General features: G+C 45.1%; 1 protein-coding gene across 2 annotated transcripts in view; it reads right to left on the bottom strand.

Annotated features, from left to right (window-relative positions):
- Positions 1-13,026, bottom strand: part of UBE2R2 (ubiquitin conjugating enzyme E2 R2) — a 60,511-nt gene extending 47,485 nt beyond the window's left edge. The window contains exon 1 of one of the 2 annotated variants that reach the window (XM_034441955.3): positions 12,227-13,026. In XM_034441955.3, the coding sequence (XP_034297846.1) occupies positions 12,227-12,403 (177 nt within the window). In that variant the 5' untranslated portion in view covers positions 12,404-13,026. The remainder of the gene's footprint in view (positions 1-12,226) is intronic. The other variant, XM_060684429.2, reaches the window with a different exon arrangement.
- Between the last annotated feature and the right edge of the window lie 5,853 nt (positions 13,027-18,879).

The raw sequence follows: 18,879 nt of genomic DNA, 5'->3' as shown, positions 1-18,879 counted from the left end.
TTGGGTACGCAGAAAATACAGAAAGATTATCTGCTTAAGTTTCTGGAGCTATCGCTTTCAGACGGAACGAGCTACGGTAACAGCCGCCTTTTTTCAATGGTTATTTCTTTGGGAATTCTCAATTCAATCTCTACTGAGATTCTGCTTTGTCCCCAAAAACTTTATCGACTCAGCCATGGATCAGATCCTATGCATTCCTTGTAATAGGACTATATTTTTTTTAACGTAACGGAATAGCACAATGACAGAAATGGAAGGGACCTTGGAGGTCTTCTAGTCCAACCCCCTGCTCAATCAGGAGAACAGGTACAATTTGAGACAAGTGGCGGTCCAGTCTCTTCTTAAAAACCTCCAGTGATGGAGCACCCACAACTTCTGGTGGCAAGCTGTCCCACTGGTTAATTGTCCTCACTGTTAGGAAGTTTCTCCTTCGTTCCAGGTTGCTTCTCTCCTTGATTAGTTTCCATCCGTTGCTTCTTGTCCTGCCTTCTGGTGCTTTGGAAAATAATTTGATCTCCTCCTCTTTGTAGGAGCCCCTCAAATGCTGGAATATTGCTATCATGTCCCCCCCTAGTCCTTCTTTTCACCAGACTAGACATACCGAATTCCTGCAACCGTTCTTTGTCCTTCCATCTTCAAATATTGGAGGGCTGTTAGATCCTGTCTGTATGATGCTTTTTCAAAGTACTTTTCCTTTGGCTGACCAGGAATGACCCAGTGCATCCATCCATCCCATAGTGATTGCAAGCAATGAAGCCATTGCCCCCAAGCCCTTCGCCCCCGTTGGGGGGTCTGGAGTTTGCGGAAGGAGCGGCTCAGACAAAGAGGACATGCTTAGCAGCACAGAGAAGGTTCCAGATTCAATCAGCATCATTTGCAATTAAAATAGGACTTGGGGGGCGGAGGGGGGGGGTAGGATTTCTCTACCCAGGGCGTTTGAATGCTGCTGGTGTCATTTGCAGCAACAGGAACTAATGGCCTGATAAGGTGCATACAGGTAACGGATGATCTATCCATCAAATCGATGCCAATTTGAATTGGTAATCCCCTGGAAGGGGATCAGGGCAGGAGTTGGCTCTGCCAGGGCTGCGAGACACTCAAGAGAGGAGACAGGCTGGGCTGCTAAAGAGAATCCCAAGTAGCTAATTAGATAATGGAGAGCTCTCAGGGGACCCGGAGAAGGAGTGAGAATCTATCGAGTAAAAGGGCTGTGAAGATAAAAAAAAAAAACGCTCCCTTATGCACGATCAAGAACCAGGGTAGCAAAACTGCAGGCAAAAACAAAGAGGATCACAGGAAGCTTTATACTGCACTGGTAAGGCCACCCTTCCGTCAGAATACAGCTGGAAGGGACCTCGGAGGTCTTCTAGTCCAACCCCCTGCTCAAGCAGGAGGCCCTACACCAAGGGAGGGAAACTCGATTTCATTGAGGGCCGCATCAGGGTTGTTGTTTGACCTCGGGGAGTGGGGGTAGGGGAGCATGGCCGGCTTGACGTCACTCGTATAGGGTAGGGGGTACTCAAGGCCCGCAGGCCTTGAGTGATTTTTACTTCTTTTGTCCGTCTATGAGATAACTGCCGGTAAAATGTAGTTAGATAGTTTTTTACTTTTATAATAAAATGCTTCTTAGAATACATTCGGGTTTTCTTTCTTTGAAAGTATACAGCATGGAAAACAAGATCCATTCACCTCCAATTAATTACAGTTTCCCCAGGGGGGTGAACGAGGCTGACTCACGCTTAAACATTGACCCCCCTGCCCTCTACCATTTCAGACAAGTGGCCGCCCAGTCTCTTCTTGAAAACCTCCAGTGATGGAGCACCCATAACTTCTGTCCTACTGGTTCACTGTCCCGTCAGGAAGTTTCTCCTTAATTCCAGGTTGCTTCTCTCCTGGATTAGTTTCTATCCGTTGCTTCTCGTCCTGCCTTCTGGTGCTTTGGAAAATATAATGACAACCCCCCCCTACTTCTTTGTGGCACCCCTTCAAATACTGGACTCCTGCTATCATGCCCCCCTTAGTCCTTCTTGAAATAATGCACCCAGTTCTGGTCATAATACCAAAAAAAGATACTGGGATCTTAGAAAGAGTGGAGAGGAGAATAAGATAATCAGGGATCCACATGATGAGCGGTTGAAGGAACTATGTATGTTTAACGTAAGGGAGAGGCGGCTTAGGGGAGGCCTGATAGCAGCTTCCAGTATTTGAGGGGCTGCCACAAAGAAGAGGGGGGCCCCCACAACTTATTTTCCAAAGCACCAGAAGGCAGGATAAGAAACAATGGGTGGACACTAATTAAATAGAGAAGCAACCTGGAATTAAGGAGAAACTTCCTAATAGAGAGAACAAATAACCAGTGGAACTGTGTGCCACCAGAAGTTGTGAGCGCTCCATCACTGGAGGTTTTTAGAAGAGACTGGACAGCCACATGTCTGAAATTTATTTATTGTTTATTTATTTATTGGTTCGATTTATATGCCGCCCTTCTCCGGAGACTCAGGGCGGCTTACAATGCTTTTTAAGCAATAGCCTTCATACTTTTGTATATACCTGCTTAGTAGGACTTTCGCACCTCCCCCCCCCAAGCGGTGTTCTTTTTTATACAAAGTCAGCTTATTGCCCCCACAATCCGGGTCCTCATTTTACCTACCTCGGAAGGATGGAAGGCTGAGTCAACCTTGAGCCTGGTGAGATTTGAACTTGCAGTAATTGCAGGCAGCTGGTGCTACTTAACAGCACTTTTTTGGTGCCAGCCACAGCCTGGCCTAATTTTTCCCTTTTTAAAGTGCAAATTTTAATTCGTTTTTAATTTATTGGGGTGTTTTAAATCTGTCTTCGGCCAAATTGTTTAATTCGGTTTTATTCTGTTTTTAAATTTTGTATTTATGTGTTTTTATCTTGTGGCTGTTCACTGCCCTGAGTCCTTCGGGAGTAGGGCGGTATATAAATCAACTAAACTAAACTAAACTAAACTAAACTAAACTAAACTAAACTAAACTAAACTAAACTAAACTAAACTAAACTAAACTAAACTAACTTTAGTCTGCTGCGCCACCAAGGCTCTTCAAATGACGTAAGGTCTCCTGCCTGAGCAGGGGGTTGGACTAGAAGACCTCCAAGGTCCCTTCCGGCTCTGTTCTGATTGACTGATTGAAAAGATACTGGTTGGCAAAGCCTTAAAGAAATTCAGATTTTTTTCCCAACCAGCTGGCAAGGATTTCCTCCAGCACCCGAGCAAGGGTTGGGAGCGCAGCCACGCGTGGTGATTTCCGTCTAGCGTGCCGAGGGGCCAGAGCGAATGAGCTTCCATGACAGCTTCTTGGCAACTGATATTGGGAACAAAGTCCCTTCTCTGCTGGTGCTGCAAATCCCACTCTATGGTTCACTGATCACTGCAGAGTAAATAAATACCTGGGTATCCAGGTGTCAATCCCATTTAAAACAGACCTGCTCAATTTCAGCTACAGGTGGAGTCCTTGACTTACAACAGCCCGTTTCGTGACCGTTACAAAGTTACGACGCCAACAAAAAGTGAATGGCGACCATTTTTCACACTTACGACCGTTGCAGCATCCCCCCCCCCCAGTCACGTGATCAAAATTTGGATGCTTGGCAACTGGTTCGTATTAATGTCGGATGCATTTTCCCGGGGCGGGGGGGGAGGAGAGGAGGTAGAGGTGTCACGTGATCCGCTTTTGCGACCTCCTGACAAGCACAGTCAATGGGGGAGCCAGATTCGCTTAACAACTGTTTTCCAAACAACTTAACAACTACAATGATTCACTTAACGACAGGGGCAAGAGAGGTCATACAATGGGGCAAAACTGTCTCGCTTAGCAACAGAAATTTGGGGCTCAATTGTGGTCCTAAGCCGAGGACTACCTGTATCAACGTTATAAGGCCGCAACAATCTTTCGTTTTTACTTGGCAGGAAGACATCAAAATTCTTCATTACAGTAGTGGCCAAAATTGTGGAAATCTTTTAGGAAAAGTGTATTTTTGAGGTTTGATGGCTTAATAACACCACTTTTTTCTTTTTTGGAGTTTCAAGGTAATCCTATTCCACTGCTGGAATGGCCTGGGAATAGCCCAGACCTTCACCCAATTGAAAATCTATGGAGAAGAAACTGGTTAGTCAGAAGTGACCCAGCAATAAAACCCAGTTAATAGAAGCCATCCTTCAATCTTGGTTTCACATGATAACAGCTGCAGAACTAAAAGACTTGGTTCCCTCCATGGAAAGACGTTGTAAGGCTGTAATTCATGCTAAAGGTTACCCAACTAAGGATTAACTGACATGGGGATAATATTTGCATATCTCATTTTTTTCTATCATGATCATTTTTGTATATCTCGTTTTTTCTATGTGTTTCACTTTTCTTCTTTATACTGTAACTGCTATTCTAATAGGAAATCCTTCATAAAAGTTATTGCATTACGTTCTTGATTCAATTATCTTTCCACTGATTTATAATTTTATGGGACTATTCCAAAACAAAAAGTGGTGTTATTAGCTACTTTTAGAAAATACACTTTTCCCAAAAGGTTTCTACAATTTTGGCCACTACTGTATGTCATGCCACTATAACCAGACCGAGAGATCTATTTTCCCAGCAGGTCAACAGAAAACAAGATTAGAGTTAAAAAAAACCACACAACCTTTTAAGAGCCACAAGGAGCTACGCTGAGAGCATACAAGCATTCCTGGTGCCAAAGAATAGCCGTGTGGCACCGTGTTAATCTTTGGAAATGATACAGCTGGTCCTGGCCATCAACAGATCTGCTTGAGAAAAATGCACGTAAATCCCCTTCTTAGCCTCTGAGCATCTCTTTTTCCTTCAAGGTTGCCAAAGATGAATGGGACGGTGCTCTTAAGACTAGCCACAATTATCGCTAGGCTGAACTCCAAATTCTCTCGTTGGCTTTTTTCTAGTAGTCCATCCCTAAGGTTAGTGAACTTGAAATAACAGAATTGGAAAGGACCTTGGAGGTCTTCTAGTCCAACCCCCTGCTCAGGCAGGAAACCCTATCCCATTTCAGACAAATGTCTGTCCAATCTCTTCTTAAAAACGTCCAGTGTTGGAGCATTCACAACTTCTGGAGGCAAGTCATTCCACTGATTAATCATTCTCACTATCAGGAAATTTCTCCTTAGTTTTAGATTGCTCCTCTCCTTGATAAGTTTCTATCCTTTTTTTCTTCTTCTCCTGCCTTCTGGTGCTTTGGAGAATAGCTTGACTCCCTCTTCTTTGTGGCAGCCCCTGAGATATTAAGAGTACTGCTATCATGTCACCCCTGGTCCTTTTCATTAAATTAGATTTTAAAGAACAGTTGCTGGAATTGGATACGTCTAGTTTAATGAAAAGAAGGACCGGGGTGACATGATTTAGAAGACTTAGACTAACTTTATTGTCGCTTTGAATGTACACTAACCGGCATACATTAAAATGAAATTTCGTTGCCTACAACTCTCAAAGGATCACCCCCTCCAATATACACTACATGAAACATGACAAGATAAATAAATACAAAATTATGCATATATGATAGCAGCGTTCCGATATCTCGGGGTTTGCCACAAAGAAGAGGGAGTCAAACTATTCTCCAAAGCACCTGAAGGCAGGACAAGAAGCAAAGGGTGGAAACTAATTCCCACAACACTGTCAAACTATTTACTAAGGCTGTATATTACCTATCTCCTCCTACTCATGACTATTAACCTTGTTGCTTTATGATTTATATTGTTTTAGTTTCTTAGTATGATTTGATTGCTTATTTAGTATCCTATGATTATCACTAAGTGTTGTATCTTATGATTTATGATGAATGTATTTTTTATGCACAGAGTATTTTTTATGCTCCATGGCTTAGGACCTGGTTATCTACGGGACCGCCTGCTACCACCAATAGCCTCCCACCGGCCAGTACGCTCCCATAGAGAGGGGCTCCTCCGGGTGCCGTCGGCCAAACAATGTCGACTGGCGGCCCCCAGGGGGAGAGCCTTCTCTGTGGGGGCACCTACTATCTGGAACGAGCTCCCCCCCGAGATATGGAGGATTCCAGATCTGCGTACCTTCCGTCGCACGCTTAAGACGTTCCTATTCCAGCAAGCCGGCCTGACCTAAACTTTTCCTCTTTTAAATGAGAATTTTAAATTTGGTTTTAAATTATTGGGGTTTTAAATATGGTTCAGCCAAATTTATTTAACTTGTTTTATCTCTATTTTAAATTTTGTATTTATATGTTTTATTTCATGGCTGTTCACTGCCCTGAGTCCTTCGGGAGTAGGGCGGTATACAAATTTAATAAAATAAATAAAATAAATAAATAAAATAATAAATAGAGAGCGTATGCACCAAAGACAAATTCCTTGTGTCCAATCACACTTGGCCAATAAAGAATTCTATTCTATTCTATTCTATTCTATTCTATTCTATTCTATTCTATTCTATTCTATTCTATTCTATTCTATTCTATTCTATTTCCTCTCCTCTCCTCTCCTCTCCTCTCCTCTCCTCTCCTCTCATCAGAGAAGCAACCTGGAATTAAGGAGAAACCAGTCAAAACTTGATCGGAATAAGAGCAGAGGGCATACAAAACACAGATGCTTATTGCAATCCAGTTTATGGTTGAAAATTACATCCCAAATGCTATTGCAGATAGTCCTTGACTTACAACCATTTGTTTAGTGACCAGTCGAACTTATGACAATACTGAAAAAAAGTGACATAGCCATTTTTCACACTTATGACCATTGCAGCATCCCCACGGTCATGTGATCAAAATTTACCTGGCTCACATTTATGACGTTCGCAGTGTCCTCGGGATCACGTGATCCCCCTTTTTGCAACCTCCTGACAGCCAAAGTCAATGGGGAAGTCAGATTCACTTAACAACCATGCTAATAACTGTGTGGTGATTCAGGTAACAACTGTGTCAAGGAAGGGACAAAACTCACTTAACAACTGTCTGAGTAAGCAACAGAAATTTCGGGGTCTCTTGTGTTTGCAAATCTACCTACATTCTGAATCTGGACCTGCAGAAAAATCTGGTTTTATGGAACGCTCGTATCCTATGGTCCAGGATCAATATACGGTAGGGTATTTTTTCCTACAGCTCTGAGAAGTAGACCAGTCTGATTGATAAATTTCCTCAAACACTGTAAAAAAAAAAAAAGAACCTTTAAAATCATAACATTAGTGTCCCGTGTTCAAAAAGATACCCAACCGGATGCCTCTGAGCTATTGATTCCAGAATGGCCTTTTTTTCCCCCTTTGTTGATTATGAAATCTAAAACCTTTGACAGTGGCAACAGAAGACCAACCCGTGAAGAAAAAGTTTTTCTTCTGTTAAAAACCTAATTCATAGAGAAAAAGAATGGAGAAACATTCAGAAACAGGTAAGGAAATCTTCAAAGGATGCAGGGATCCTTGAGAGGCCACGAGGGCCTTTTAGGTTGTGGAGCCACACTTGTGAAAAGCCAAAAAGCTTGGACTAGATTTCCTACTGACATTTTTCTAGGAAAGACCCTGTGCTCCCTTTGACTTTAATTGCTTGCTCTTTATCAAAGTAACATATTTACTGTATATAATTCCTTATGCTATTCACTGCATTGCTCCATTTTGTGGAACCTTTACCCAACAATAAAGGAGAATATTTGTAGCTCAGGGTTGAAATGAGAGGTCCTGGGTGCTCTCTGAGCTTGGTGGTTTTCTTGCAGACGTTTCATGACCCAACTAAGTAACATCATCAGTGCTAGAAAAGAGTGGGGTTTGCAGGGAAGAGGAGGAGGATTGGGGAAGTCCTTGGTGGTCTCTTGAGCTTTTAAAAACCTTCCAGAAAATTTCAGTTAAGTCTCTGATTTCCTAGATAGCTACAATTACTGCGTGAATTAATGCACTCTGTATTTTATTTGCATCAGGGCCAATAGTTGCAATGGTGGTCTCCAGAACATATGGTTGTTTGTTGTTTTTTTAGAAGGACTGAAGAAAACACCCTTGATGGTTCTAAGCATTTTGTTGCACAGATAGAAGCAGCATCTCTCTGGATACCACACGCTCTGGAAAAACAACCAAGGTCATCCCCCCCCATCCCTTGTCCTGCATGCATTCAGCTGCCGGCTGATGAAAGATAGCTGCCTCGCTGGACCTGGGTTTGATCCAACTGAACCATTATGTTCCTAATCCGCCTTCCATAATATGCCAGGGATGAGCTGGACCGGGTATTTTAGCTCTCTTTGCTGTCTACAAAGACATGAAATTTCATATTCAGGACAACAAAGCTCACGATGCTAGCTTTTTAAAAATGCCGTTTTTCATTTTTATGGGTTCTCCCGCCAAGGGGTTCAGGCCGGCATCCCTTATCAGTCTCATGTTGACAACCGCTTTAGGATAACTGCTGCTCCCCTGTGGGTTGAAAACTTCCAGCTGGCCTCTCCACAGAAAAGATGCGCGAGAGGTTTATGGTTTCATGAAATTTCTTGGACGTTGAGCTGCTGTGACGTGGAGCCAAAAGTCATGGGCTGCAAATATACCACAGCCTACATTTGAGGGTTTAGCCCTTTGGGAACCCTGTCTGCTCATTTCTCCTAATCCTGGCCTTCTAGTGTGGTGTGACTAGGACAATCCTAGTTTATTCTGACTTACTTTTAAGTGCTTTGAATAAGGAGAAACACAGATGTCAGTTGATAACTCACATTAATCAGCAAGTCCTATGATCAGTTACAATCAATTCTGCGATTCATGATACAGCTCTAAAATTAAATCCGAGTTTTGAAGAGTACAGCTATCAGCCAAGTCCTTAGCTACAACTTAAAACGCGGCAAGTATAATTGAGTAACAAGAACATGTCACGCTTATAATTTCAGTCTCGAACATATCTACCTGGGTAGCAGGTAAAGGTAGGATACTGCAAGATATATTTTAATAACTGTTTGGGGTCCCTGTGCATTCAGAACAGCCACTGGCCTCCCAAGGAAGGGCTTGAAAAAGAATGTCAAACCTTGGGAACTTTAAGTCTTGTGGACTTCAACTCCCAGGATTCCCCATGCTGGCTGGGGAATTCTGGGAGTTGAAGTCCACAAGTCCCAAGGTTGGACACCCCTACCTTAAAATACAAAGTAAGTAGACAAAACCACCCCACAAAGGACTACCATCAACTTACATATTACAACATGCACATGCATAAAAAAATATTTTTCACCCAATAAGACGACTTTTCGCTTAATAGGGGATCCAGTTATTTTACCAGAATTTGCAAAGCACATTCTAAAAGTTCATTTGTTTATAATTTCACCTCAAATACTGCATTCAACACCTTCCCTCTCCAGTTCAAATCAATGCATAGCAGAATTACTTGGCGTCCACACTTTTAAAACTCTAGGATTAAAAACAACAACAACATACATTTCCCTAGCATTTTACACCGGAAGTTAACACATCTGCCAGTGCACCAGCAAATAGGTTGCCCAGACTGATAAATGTTAGCAGCAAGGAAATTAAAAAAAAAAAAAAAAAAGACAAGATGGGGTGACCCTCATAAAAACAGGGGAAGGGCCCTGATCATATCGTCACTGCTAACCTTTTTAATGCTTTTTCCCCCCCAACCTCCTCCTAACAGTTGTTCCTGATTTGTAAGGTCTTTCCAATGAAAATAATCAATTAAGCAGAAGTGTGGCCCTTTATGACTTGTGGACTTCAACTCCCAGCATTCCTGTGTCAGCGTGGCAAGCCACTGGTATACTTGTGGACTGTAATTCCCAGAATTCCTGAGCCATCATGGCTGGCTCAGGAATTCTGGGAATTGAAGTCCACAACTCATCAAAGGGCCATGGTTCCCCACCCCTGAATTAAATGAACCATTCACAATATGCTCCTGAAACACAAGGCATTCCAGTCCATCCTCCAATGCAAACTCAGCTTAGAAATGTCCATTATTATTTACTGGACCCACAAATTCGGCGACTGGTCCATGGGATCCAGTGCACCCCTCGAAGGATCCTTTTCAAGATCCAAAGTGCTCCAGGTAAACGCCAAGAGAAAAATACCTGTCCACTTTGGGTTCTAAAGCAAGCCAGTTCTTTCCATGAAAATTCTGCCAGTCCTCCCAACAGCATTCTGGTTTGTGTACACATTTATTTTTCATTACATTTATATGCGGCTCATCTCACATAAAACTGCGTGAGATAATAGGCGAGATAAACTTTCTCTCACGGATAAAGCGACTCTGGGCAGCCTTCCATGCAATTCGGTTTTGGATCTGATCTGGCTAACCTTTAACCTTTCAACCAAAGGCACGGAGAATCCTTTTGTCTCCCTGGGGGGCGGGGGGGGGGGAGAGGAGGAGAAGCGGAGCTGATTTTATTTTTATTTATTTATTTATTAAATTTATATGCTGCCCCATCTGTCAGAGCGGCTCTGGGAGGATTACACAATGATAACAAGGTAGAAAAAAAAAAGATAATACGGAAGATTAAATTAATTAAAATGTGGGGAAAAAACCCTTTGTCAGCCTTCAGAAATGCAGGGGGAGAAAAGCAAAGGGATGGGTCCTGAAAAGGGAGGGGGGCCCCACACCCTTCCCAGTTGCCGGGTTTTCCCCAGATGGCCTAAGGAGAAGGGGGGAAATTGGGGGAGGGGGGGAAGCTAAGAGGACCAGACACAGCCCCTCCTCTCTCATTGAAATGCAGGGAGGGGGGGTAGAGAAGGGAGTCTCAGAGGAACAAAGCAAGAAGAAAAGGTGCCCCTGAATACGGGGAGACCCTCATTAAAATGGGGGGGGAGGCAAAGCAGAGAAACAGTCATGAAACATGGGTTGCAAAAGCAGGGAAGCCTTCATAAAAAGCGGAGTACAGAAGCAGAGAAGCTCTCATGAAAACTGGGGTGTCAGAGCGGGGAGAATCCCATGAAAAGTGGGGTGCCCAAAGCAGGGAGATCCTCATGTAAAGAGGGGAGTCCCTCCTTAAAAACAAGGTGCCAAAGCGGGGAGACTGCCATGAAAAGTGGGGTGTCAAGCCAGAGAGACTCCTCCGTCAACTAAAAGCGGGGAGACCCTCACTAGAAAGCGGGGTGCAAACCCGGCGAGTCTGTTATGAGAAATGGGGAGGCCATCATATAAAAAGGGTGGGGGAGGGGCAAAGCGGGAGACTGGAGTGAAACGTGGGGAGCAAACTCAAGACCCTCATGAGAAGCGGGGAGGCCTTCATTAAAAAGGGGGTGCCAACCCGGGGGGGTCCCCGGGGGGGGGGTTGCAAACCTGTAAAAATGGAGAGACCCTCATGAAAAAGAGGGCTGGCACAGGCAGGGAGACCCTCAGGAAAAGCGGGGTGCAAAACCAGAGAGACCCTTTTGAAAAATTGGGGAGAGCCCTCAGGAAAGCTGGGGTGCGAAGGCAGGGAGAGACTTGTCCCCCATGAAAAGTAGGGAGACCCGCAGGAGAAAGCAGGATGCCAAAGCGGGGGGACCCTCAGGAAAAGTGGGGTGCCAAACCCTTGAAGACCCCCTCCTTCAAAAGTGGAGAGACCCTCTTGAAAAAGCAAGGGTGCTACAATGGGGAGACCGCCCTGAAAAGTGGGGTGCAAAGCCAAAAAGACCCTCATGAAGAAGCAGGGAGACTCTCAGGAAAAATGGGGTGCCAAACCCTTGAAGACCCCCTCCTTCAAAACTGGGGAGACCCTCATGAAAAAGCAGGGAGAACCTCAGGAAAACTGGGGTGCAAAGGCAGGGAAAGCCCCCTCCCCTTGAAAAAGTGGAGATACCCTTATGAAAAAGCAAGGGTGCTACAATGGGGAGACCGCCCTGAAAAGTGGGGTACAAAACCAGACAGACCCTCATGAAAAAGCAGGGAGACCCTCATGAAAAGTGGGGTGCAAAGGCAGGGAGAGCTCCCCCTCCCCTTAAAAAAGTGGGGAGACCCTCAGGAAAAGCGGGGTGCCAAACCCTTAAAGACCCCTCCTTCAACAGCGGAGAGACCCTCATGAAAAAGCAGGGAGAACCTCATGAAAAAGCGGGGTGCAAAGGCAGAGACCCCCCCTCCCTCCCCTTGAAAACCGGGGTGCCAAACCCTTGGGAGTGGGGGGTGGGGGGGCAGAGAAGCCCCTTCCTCTCCTTTAGAGCCTGCTCCCTCCTTCCCCTCAGGGGGCGCTGTGGGGGGGGAGGGGCGTGTGTGGGGGGGTGGGGGACGGTTGGGGGGGAGGGGCTTGGGGGAGCGGAGGGGGGCGTGGCCTCACCTTGAAGTAGCCGCCCTCGTAGAGCGTGTTGGGCGGGCCGAAGATGGCCACCTCCCAGTTGTAGAGGTCGGACTCGTCGACCAGGGTGATGCGGAAGCCCTCCACCGGCTCCTCCTGCAGCCCCTTCAGCTCCAGCATCAGCGCCTTCTGGGAGCTGCTCACCTGCTGCTGCGCCATGGCGGCCCCGGAGGAGGAGGAGGAGGAGGAAGGCGAGACGGGAGCCGCTCAGGCCGGGCAGGGCCTGGCCGCGGCGGGGCAGGCCGGGCCAGGCCGCCCGGCCCGCCCGCCGCCGCCGCGATCCTCTTGCTCCGTGCGGGGGGGGTGGGGGAGGGGAGGGTGGGGGAGGGGAGGCCCTGGGCGAGGCGGCGGCGGGGGGGGGAGGGGAAGGGGGGGAGGCAAAGGCGGACGAGCGCGGCCTCCGCCACCGAGCGAGGCAGCCGCGGGGCCCCCTCGACGACGACGACGCTGCTTCCTTTTGTGACGGCGACGCCGCTCGCTCCCTCGGCCGGTCGTTCCCGCTGACGGGAACGCGCCCGCTCCGCCCGGCAGGCCCCGCCCTCCCTTCCGGCCTGCCGCTTCCGCTTCCGCCGCTTCCGCCTTCCTGCCTGGGCAGGGAGGCGCGAGGCCGGGCCGGCCGCCTGCCTGCCTGCCTCTACGCGCACGCGCACGCGTGGGGGGGGGGGTGGCGCTCGCAACGCCTTTCCTCCCGGTGACGTCAGAGGCGGCCTTGGCAACGCCTTCTCCCCGGTGACGTCAGAGGCGGCTTTATTGGGAAGGTTTTACCAGCGCTCTGATGGACTGGGCTGAACGTTCTCTCGATCTCCCCACCCCACTCCTAACCCCGCCCTCCACGTTATATCATTGGTTGCTTCCTTAGCTTAACTCTCATGGGTCACGCCCTAAAGGGGAGCCTTTCTCTCTTGTCCAATGTTTAGCCTAGTCCCGCCCCCCACCGTTATACCATTGGTTGCCTTCTAAAACTCAATTCTCACGGGTCCCGCCCTAAAGGGAAGGGAGCGTTCGGCAATTGGACGCTGCTTGTCAAAAAGTATTCAGGCTTCTTCAGGGATTGGCTGGTTGCCGGCTCTGTTGTCCAAGCTCTTTGGCGGTGGGGGCTCTTAAATGGACGGAACCATTAAGACTTTGGAAGGGGGGGAGGTTGGAGTTGATTGAAATGTTGTTTTCAATGAAAGAGGACAATTCCTCAGTGTTGATTATTAGACGTTATTTCCAAAATCCTTTGCAATGATTAAGGTGGGAAATTAATTGTCATGAAAGGTGCAATAAAATGTAGGCAATGGATCATGTATATGTGTATATATATATATATGTGTGTGTGTGTGTGTGTGTATAGACACATATATACATATACATTTATGTACACACGCTGTATATGTATATGTGTGTATACAATATAGAGATGGAGATAGATAGAGATAGCTGGAGATGATAGTTAGATGATAGGTAGAAGATAGATTCATAGTCCTTTTAACAATCCAAGTCTTAGCCATATAAAGTGCAATACAAGATCAATCCAGGGATATAAAATCTTCTTACCAGTTTGAAGAAAAATACAAGGAATATTTAGGAACAATATAAAAACAGTTCAATAAATATCAGGAAACAGTAATAAATAAAACATGCTCAAACAATGACCATTTAGAGAGATCAAAAATAGTTACAGCATAGTCGCAGGTAAAAATATGGTGTAGTGTCCACCATATTAAGCTCTCCTTAAATCCATTGGCTACAGAGCTCATCCGATCAGGATGCATAAGGACTCAGCAATGTTCTTAAAGCAACATAATACATTTACATGTTACAAACATACAATATTGGATTATATATTACCTGGCCAACTATTAGACAATGACCATTTCCTAACTAGATAGATAGATAGATAAATAGATAGATAGATAGATAGATAGATAGATAGATAGATAGATAGATAGATATCTCTCACTCCCTCTGCCCAGAACAGGGCTTATGGTCTGGTTTATGCAATAAGATCACATTAATGCATTGGGCCAAATCATGTACAAACCACCATTAGGCTAAGCTTTGATGTAACCGCAGATGCAAGCAGCAGTGAAATCCAGCTGGATCTATCCAGCGCGCACGAACTGGTAGCGCCGGCAGTGGAAGGCTTCCCCCACCCGCTGGGACATCATTACATCCCATTTTTGACCCTCTGCGCAGGTGCAGAAGAGGTTAGGGTTAGCGCACTCCCATTCCCAAACCGGTAGCGAAGATAATTGGATTTCACTGCTGGATACAAGCCAGTGTAAACCACCGTAAACCAAGTTGAGCAGCCTCAGTGGGTTTTAGTGACCAGTAGAGTATAACCTGGTGTTAAGAACTGCAACTCCCAGAATTCTGTGCTGGCTAAGGGAATTATGGGAGTTTAAAAGTCCACATAAAGTTGCCAAGATTGAAAACGTAGCAATAGTCCCATGGTAAGCTTTGACAGGAGCACGGACAACTGAGAACTTAGAACCGTGATGGCGAACCTATGGCACGCGTGCCACAGGTGGCACTTGGAATCATATCTGTGGGCATGCAAGCATTGCCCTAGCTCAGCTCCAGCACACAGGAGCTTGCTGGCCAGCTGACTTTTGGTCCTTCCGGGCCCACCGGAAGTCAGGAAATGGGCCGTTTCTGGCCTCCGGAGGGTCTCCAGGGGCGGGAAGACAGTTTTTGCCCTCCCCAGGCTCCAAGAAAGCCTTTGGAGTCTGGGGAGAGTGAAAAACAGGCCTTCTGGTTCCACTGGAAGTCGGGAAACGGGCCGTTTCCAACCTCCAGAGGGCCTCCAGGGGGTGGGGAAGGCCATTTTCGCCCTCCCCAGGCTCCAAGAAAGCCTCTGGAGCCTGGGGAGGGCAAAAAACAGGCCTACTGGGCCCACTTTTTGCCATTGCGTGCCAAAAGCGTAGGGAGCGGGGGGGGAGGGGTCACATGCTCGTGTGGGGGGGCGGGGAGCAGGGGGCATTGAATTATGGGTGTGGGCACATGCGCGATCTCCCCGCATTCTCCCCGCTTTTGGCACACAATGGCAAAAAGGTTAGCCATCACTGACTTAGAATAATTTTATTGTCACTTCGAATGTACACTAATCGGCATACATTAAAATGAAATTTCGTTGCATGCAGCTCTCAAATGGTCACCACCTCCAATATCTACTACATAATATAACAAATAAATAAATATAGATACAGAATTATGCATATACCCACATATATTCTATGACAAAGAGAAACAACATAGTCTAGTTTGGATGTATATAAAACGAGAAATGTTCTGATTTTGTTAAATTTCTTAATCTGAACAGATTTCTCGTAGTCTGGATAAAATTTATCATACTTTATCATTTTATTTTTGTTCTTGATATTTATATTCTGTTTATATCTTCATAATGATATACAAGCTTTTAAAATCAATGCAATGTACTCTTATTTACAATTGATTAATAAAATGTTGAAAAACTTTTAATTTTTAGGTCAAATGTAAATTCCCCGTTTCTTCAATTTTATCTCTTTTTTTGGTCTTATTATTCTATATAATGTTTAATAACAAAGTGACAATAAAATTATAATAAATCTTTATGAGTGTACATATAGGTAATATAATAAAACGTGAGCATAAGGTTGAATTTCCTGAGAATAATTTAAGGACACGAATAATACTTAACATAAGAATGTAAACTTCCTTTGGGATACTGATCTTAAATCTTACTTCAAGTAGTTACAGGCAGTCCTTGACTTATGACCACAATTGAGCCCAACATTTATGTTGGTAAGTGAGACATTTGTTAAGTGAGTTTTGCCCCATTTTATGACCTTACTTGCCTTAGTTGTTAAGTGAATCACTGTAGTTATTAAGTTAGTAATATGGTTGTTAATAACTGCAGTGATTAATAACAGTTATTAAGTTAGTAATATGGTTGTTAAGGGACATGGTGGCTCAGTGGCTAAGATGCTGAGCTTGTCGATTGAAAGTTCAGCAGTTCAGTGGGTCGAATCCCTAGTGCTGCATAACGGGGTGAGCTTCACAAACCGGATGAATACCACCTCTGGTCGTAAGTGTGAAAAACGGTCACAAGTCACTTTTTAGTGCCGTTATAAGTTCGACCATCACTAAATGAACTGTTGTAAGGCAAGGACTACCTGTACAGTAGCTTGGGACAGATTGAGTAAGAGACCCTTAGTTGACATACTGTGCTCCCCGATCATAGGAATATTCTTACTGTTGGCTCAGGATAGTAGTTTGTCTAATAAACTACAGTTAAAGAAACTATAGCTTTTTGTAAATTGTGGTTTCTCCAAAAACTACAGCTAAACAAACTATGGCTTCTTATAACTGTGGCTTATCCAATAAATGACAGTTAAACTGGCTTCTTGTAAATTGCGATTTATCCAATGAATTACAGCTAAAGAAACGATGGCTTCTTGTAAATTGTGATTTCTCCAATAAACTGCAACTAAACAAACTATGGCTTCTTATAACTGTCGCTTATCCAATAAATGACAGTTAAATAAACTGGCTTCTTGTAAATTGTGCTTTATCCAAAAATTACAGCTAAACAAGCTATGGCTTTTGCTAAATTGTGATTTCTCCAATAAACTGCAACTAAACAAACTATGGCTTCTTATAACTGTGGCTTATCCAATAAATGACAGTTAAACAAACTGGCTTCTTGTAAATTGCGATTTATCCAATAAATTACAGCTAAACAAACTATGGCTTTTGCTAAATTGTGATTTATCCAATAAACTGCAACTAAACGAACCATGGCTTCCTATAATTACGGCTTACCCAATAAATGACAGTGAAACAAGCTATGGCTTCTCGTAATTAATGAATCCCTCAAAGAGCCACGGATGGAGACAGGAGGTTCGGGCACTTGTGGGATAGTGTAAAGAAAAAAGTCACGGGTGGGGTAGGGTTTTCCATTCTTGTGATAAAACTTTGGGTGTGAAAAGGGGCGGGGCTGCCATTGCACACACCTGGGACACCTGCCAACAACTCTTCTTCTTAAAGCAAAACCAAGGGCGCCCTCTGCTGGACACCAGAGAAACTGGTATTTAGTAGGAAGACCACCAAAAGGGGTAATGCGGTTTTCTGGAATGGAAATCAAGTTCTACAATTTATTAATATTCCGTACTTCTTAACAGCGCATCCCCTTCCCTACTCAATGCTCTTGCAGAGGAACTCCACGAAGCTGAAAGATTGGATTCTTTGATTCCTCAATGAGTAATTCCAGGCAGTAAATAGACATAATATTCCTTCCTCCTGTTAATTTCATTTGCCCAACAACAACCTTGTTAGGTGGGTTGGGTTTAGAAATAGGGACTGACCCAATGTCACCCAGCTATTTTCGTGCCTAAGGTGGAACTAGAACTCACGGTCTCCTGGTCATTGTCCCAAAGCCAGCCTGCCAATATTTATGCCTAAGGCGGAACTAGAACTCAGGGTCTCCTGGTGACTGGTTGAAAATCAGCCAGCCAAGGCTCATGCCTGAAGTGGAACTAGAATTCACTGTCTCCTAGTGATTGTCCCAAAGCCAGCCTGCCAATATTTATGCTTAAGGCGGAACTAGAACTCAGGGTCTCCTGGTGATTGGTTGAAAATCAGCCAGCCAAGGCTCATGCCTGAAGTGGAACTAGAATTCACTGTCTCCTAGTGATTGTCCCAAAGCCAGCCTGCCAATATTTATGCTTAAGGCGGAACTAGAACTCAGGGTCTCCTGGTGATTGGTTGAAAATCAGCCAGCCAAGGCTCATGCCTGAAATGGAACTAGAATTCACTGTCTCCTAGTGATTGTCCCAAAGAGAGCCATCCAATATTTATGCCTAAGGCAGAACTAGAACTCAGGGTCTCCTGGTGATTGGTTGAAAATCAGCCAGCCAAGGCTCATGCCTGAAGTGGAACTAGAATTCACTGTCTCCTAGTGATTGTCCCAAAGCCAGCCTGCCAATATTTATGCTTAAGGCGGAACTAGAACTCAGGGTCTCCTGGTGATTGGTTGAAAATCAGCCAGCCAAGGCTCATGCCTGAAATGGAACTAGAATTCACTGTCTCCTAGTGATTGTCCCAAAGAGAGCCATCCAATATTTATGCCTAAGGCAGAACTAGAACTCAGGGTCTCCTGGTGATTGGTTGAAAATCAGCCAGCCAAGGCTCATGCCTGAGGTGGAACTAGAATTCACTGTCTCCTAGTGATTGTCCCAAAGAGAGCCATCCAATATTTATGCCTAAGGCGGAACTAGAACTCAGGGTCTCCTGGTGATTGGTTGAAAATCAGCCAGCCAAGGCTCATGCCTGAAATGGAACTAGAATTCACTGTCTCCTAGTGATTGTCCCAAAGAGAGCCATCCAATATTTATGCCTAAGGCAGAACTAGAACTCAGGGTCTCCTGGTGATTGGTTGAAAATCAGCCAGCCAAGGCTCATGCCTGAAGTGGAACTAGAATTCACTGTCTCCTGGTGATTGTCCCAAAGAGAGCCATCCAATATTTATGCCTAAGGCAGAACTAGAACTCACGGTCTCCTGGTGATTGGTTGAAAATCAGCCAGCCAAGGCTCATGCCTGAAGTGGAACTAGAACTGGTGAAATGTCTCCTTTGATCAGTTTCCAACCATTGTTCCTTGTCTGGCCT

Source organism: Pantherophis guttatus, chromosome 2 (assembly GCF_059756535.1).
Source record: "Pantherophis guttatus breed Tessera chromosome 2, ASM5975653v1, whole genome shotgun sequence".
Taxonomy (NCBI): domain Eukaryota; kingdom Metazoa; phylum Chordata; class Lepidosauria; order Squamata; family Colubridae; genus Pantherophis; species Pantherophis guttatus.
The sequence above is the reverse complement of the archived record's forward strand: the minus strand, read 5'-3'. Positions and strand labels throughout refer to the sequence as shown.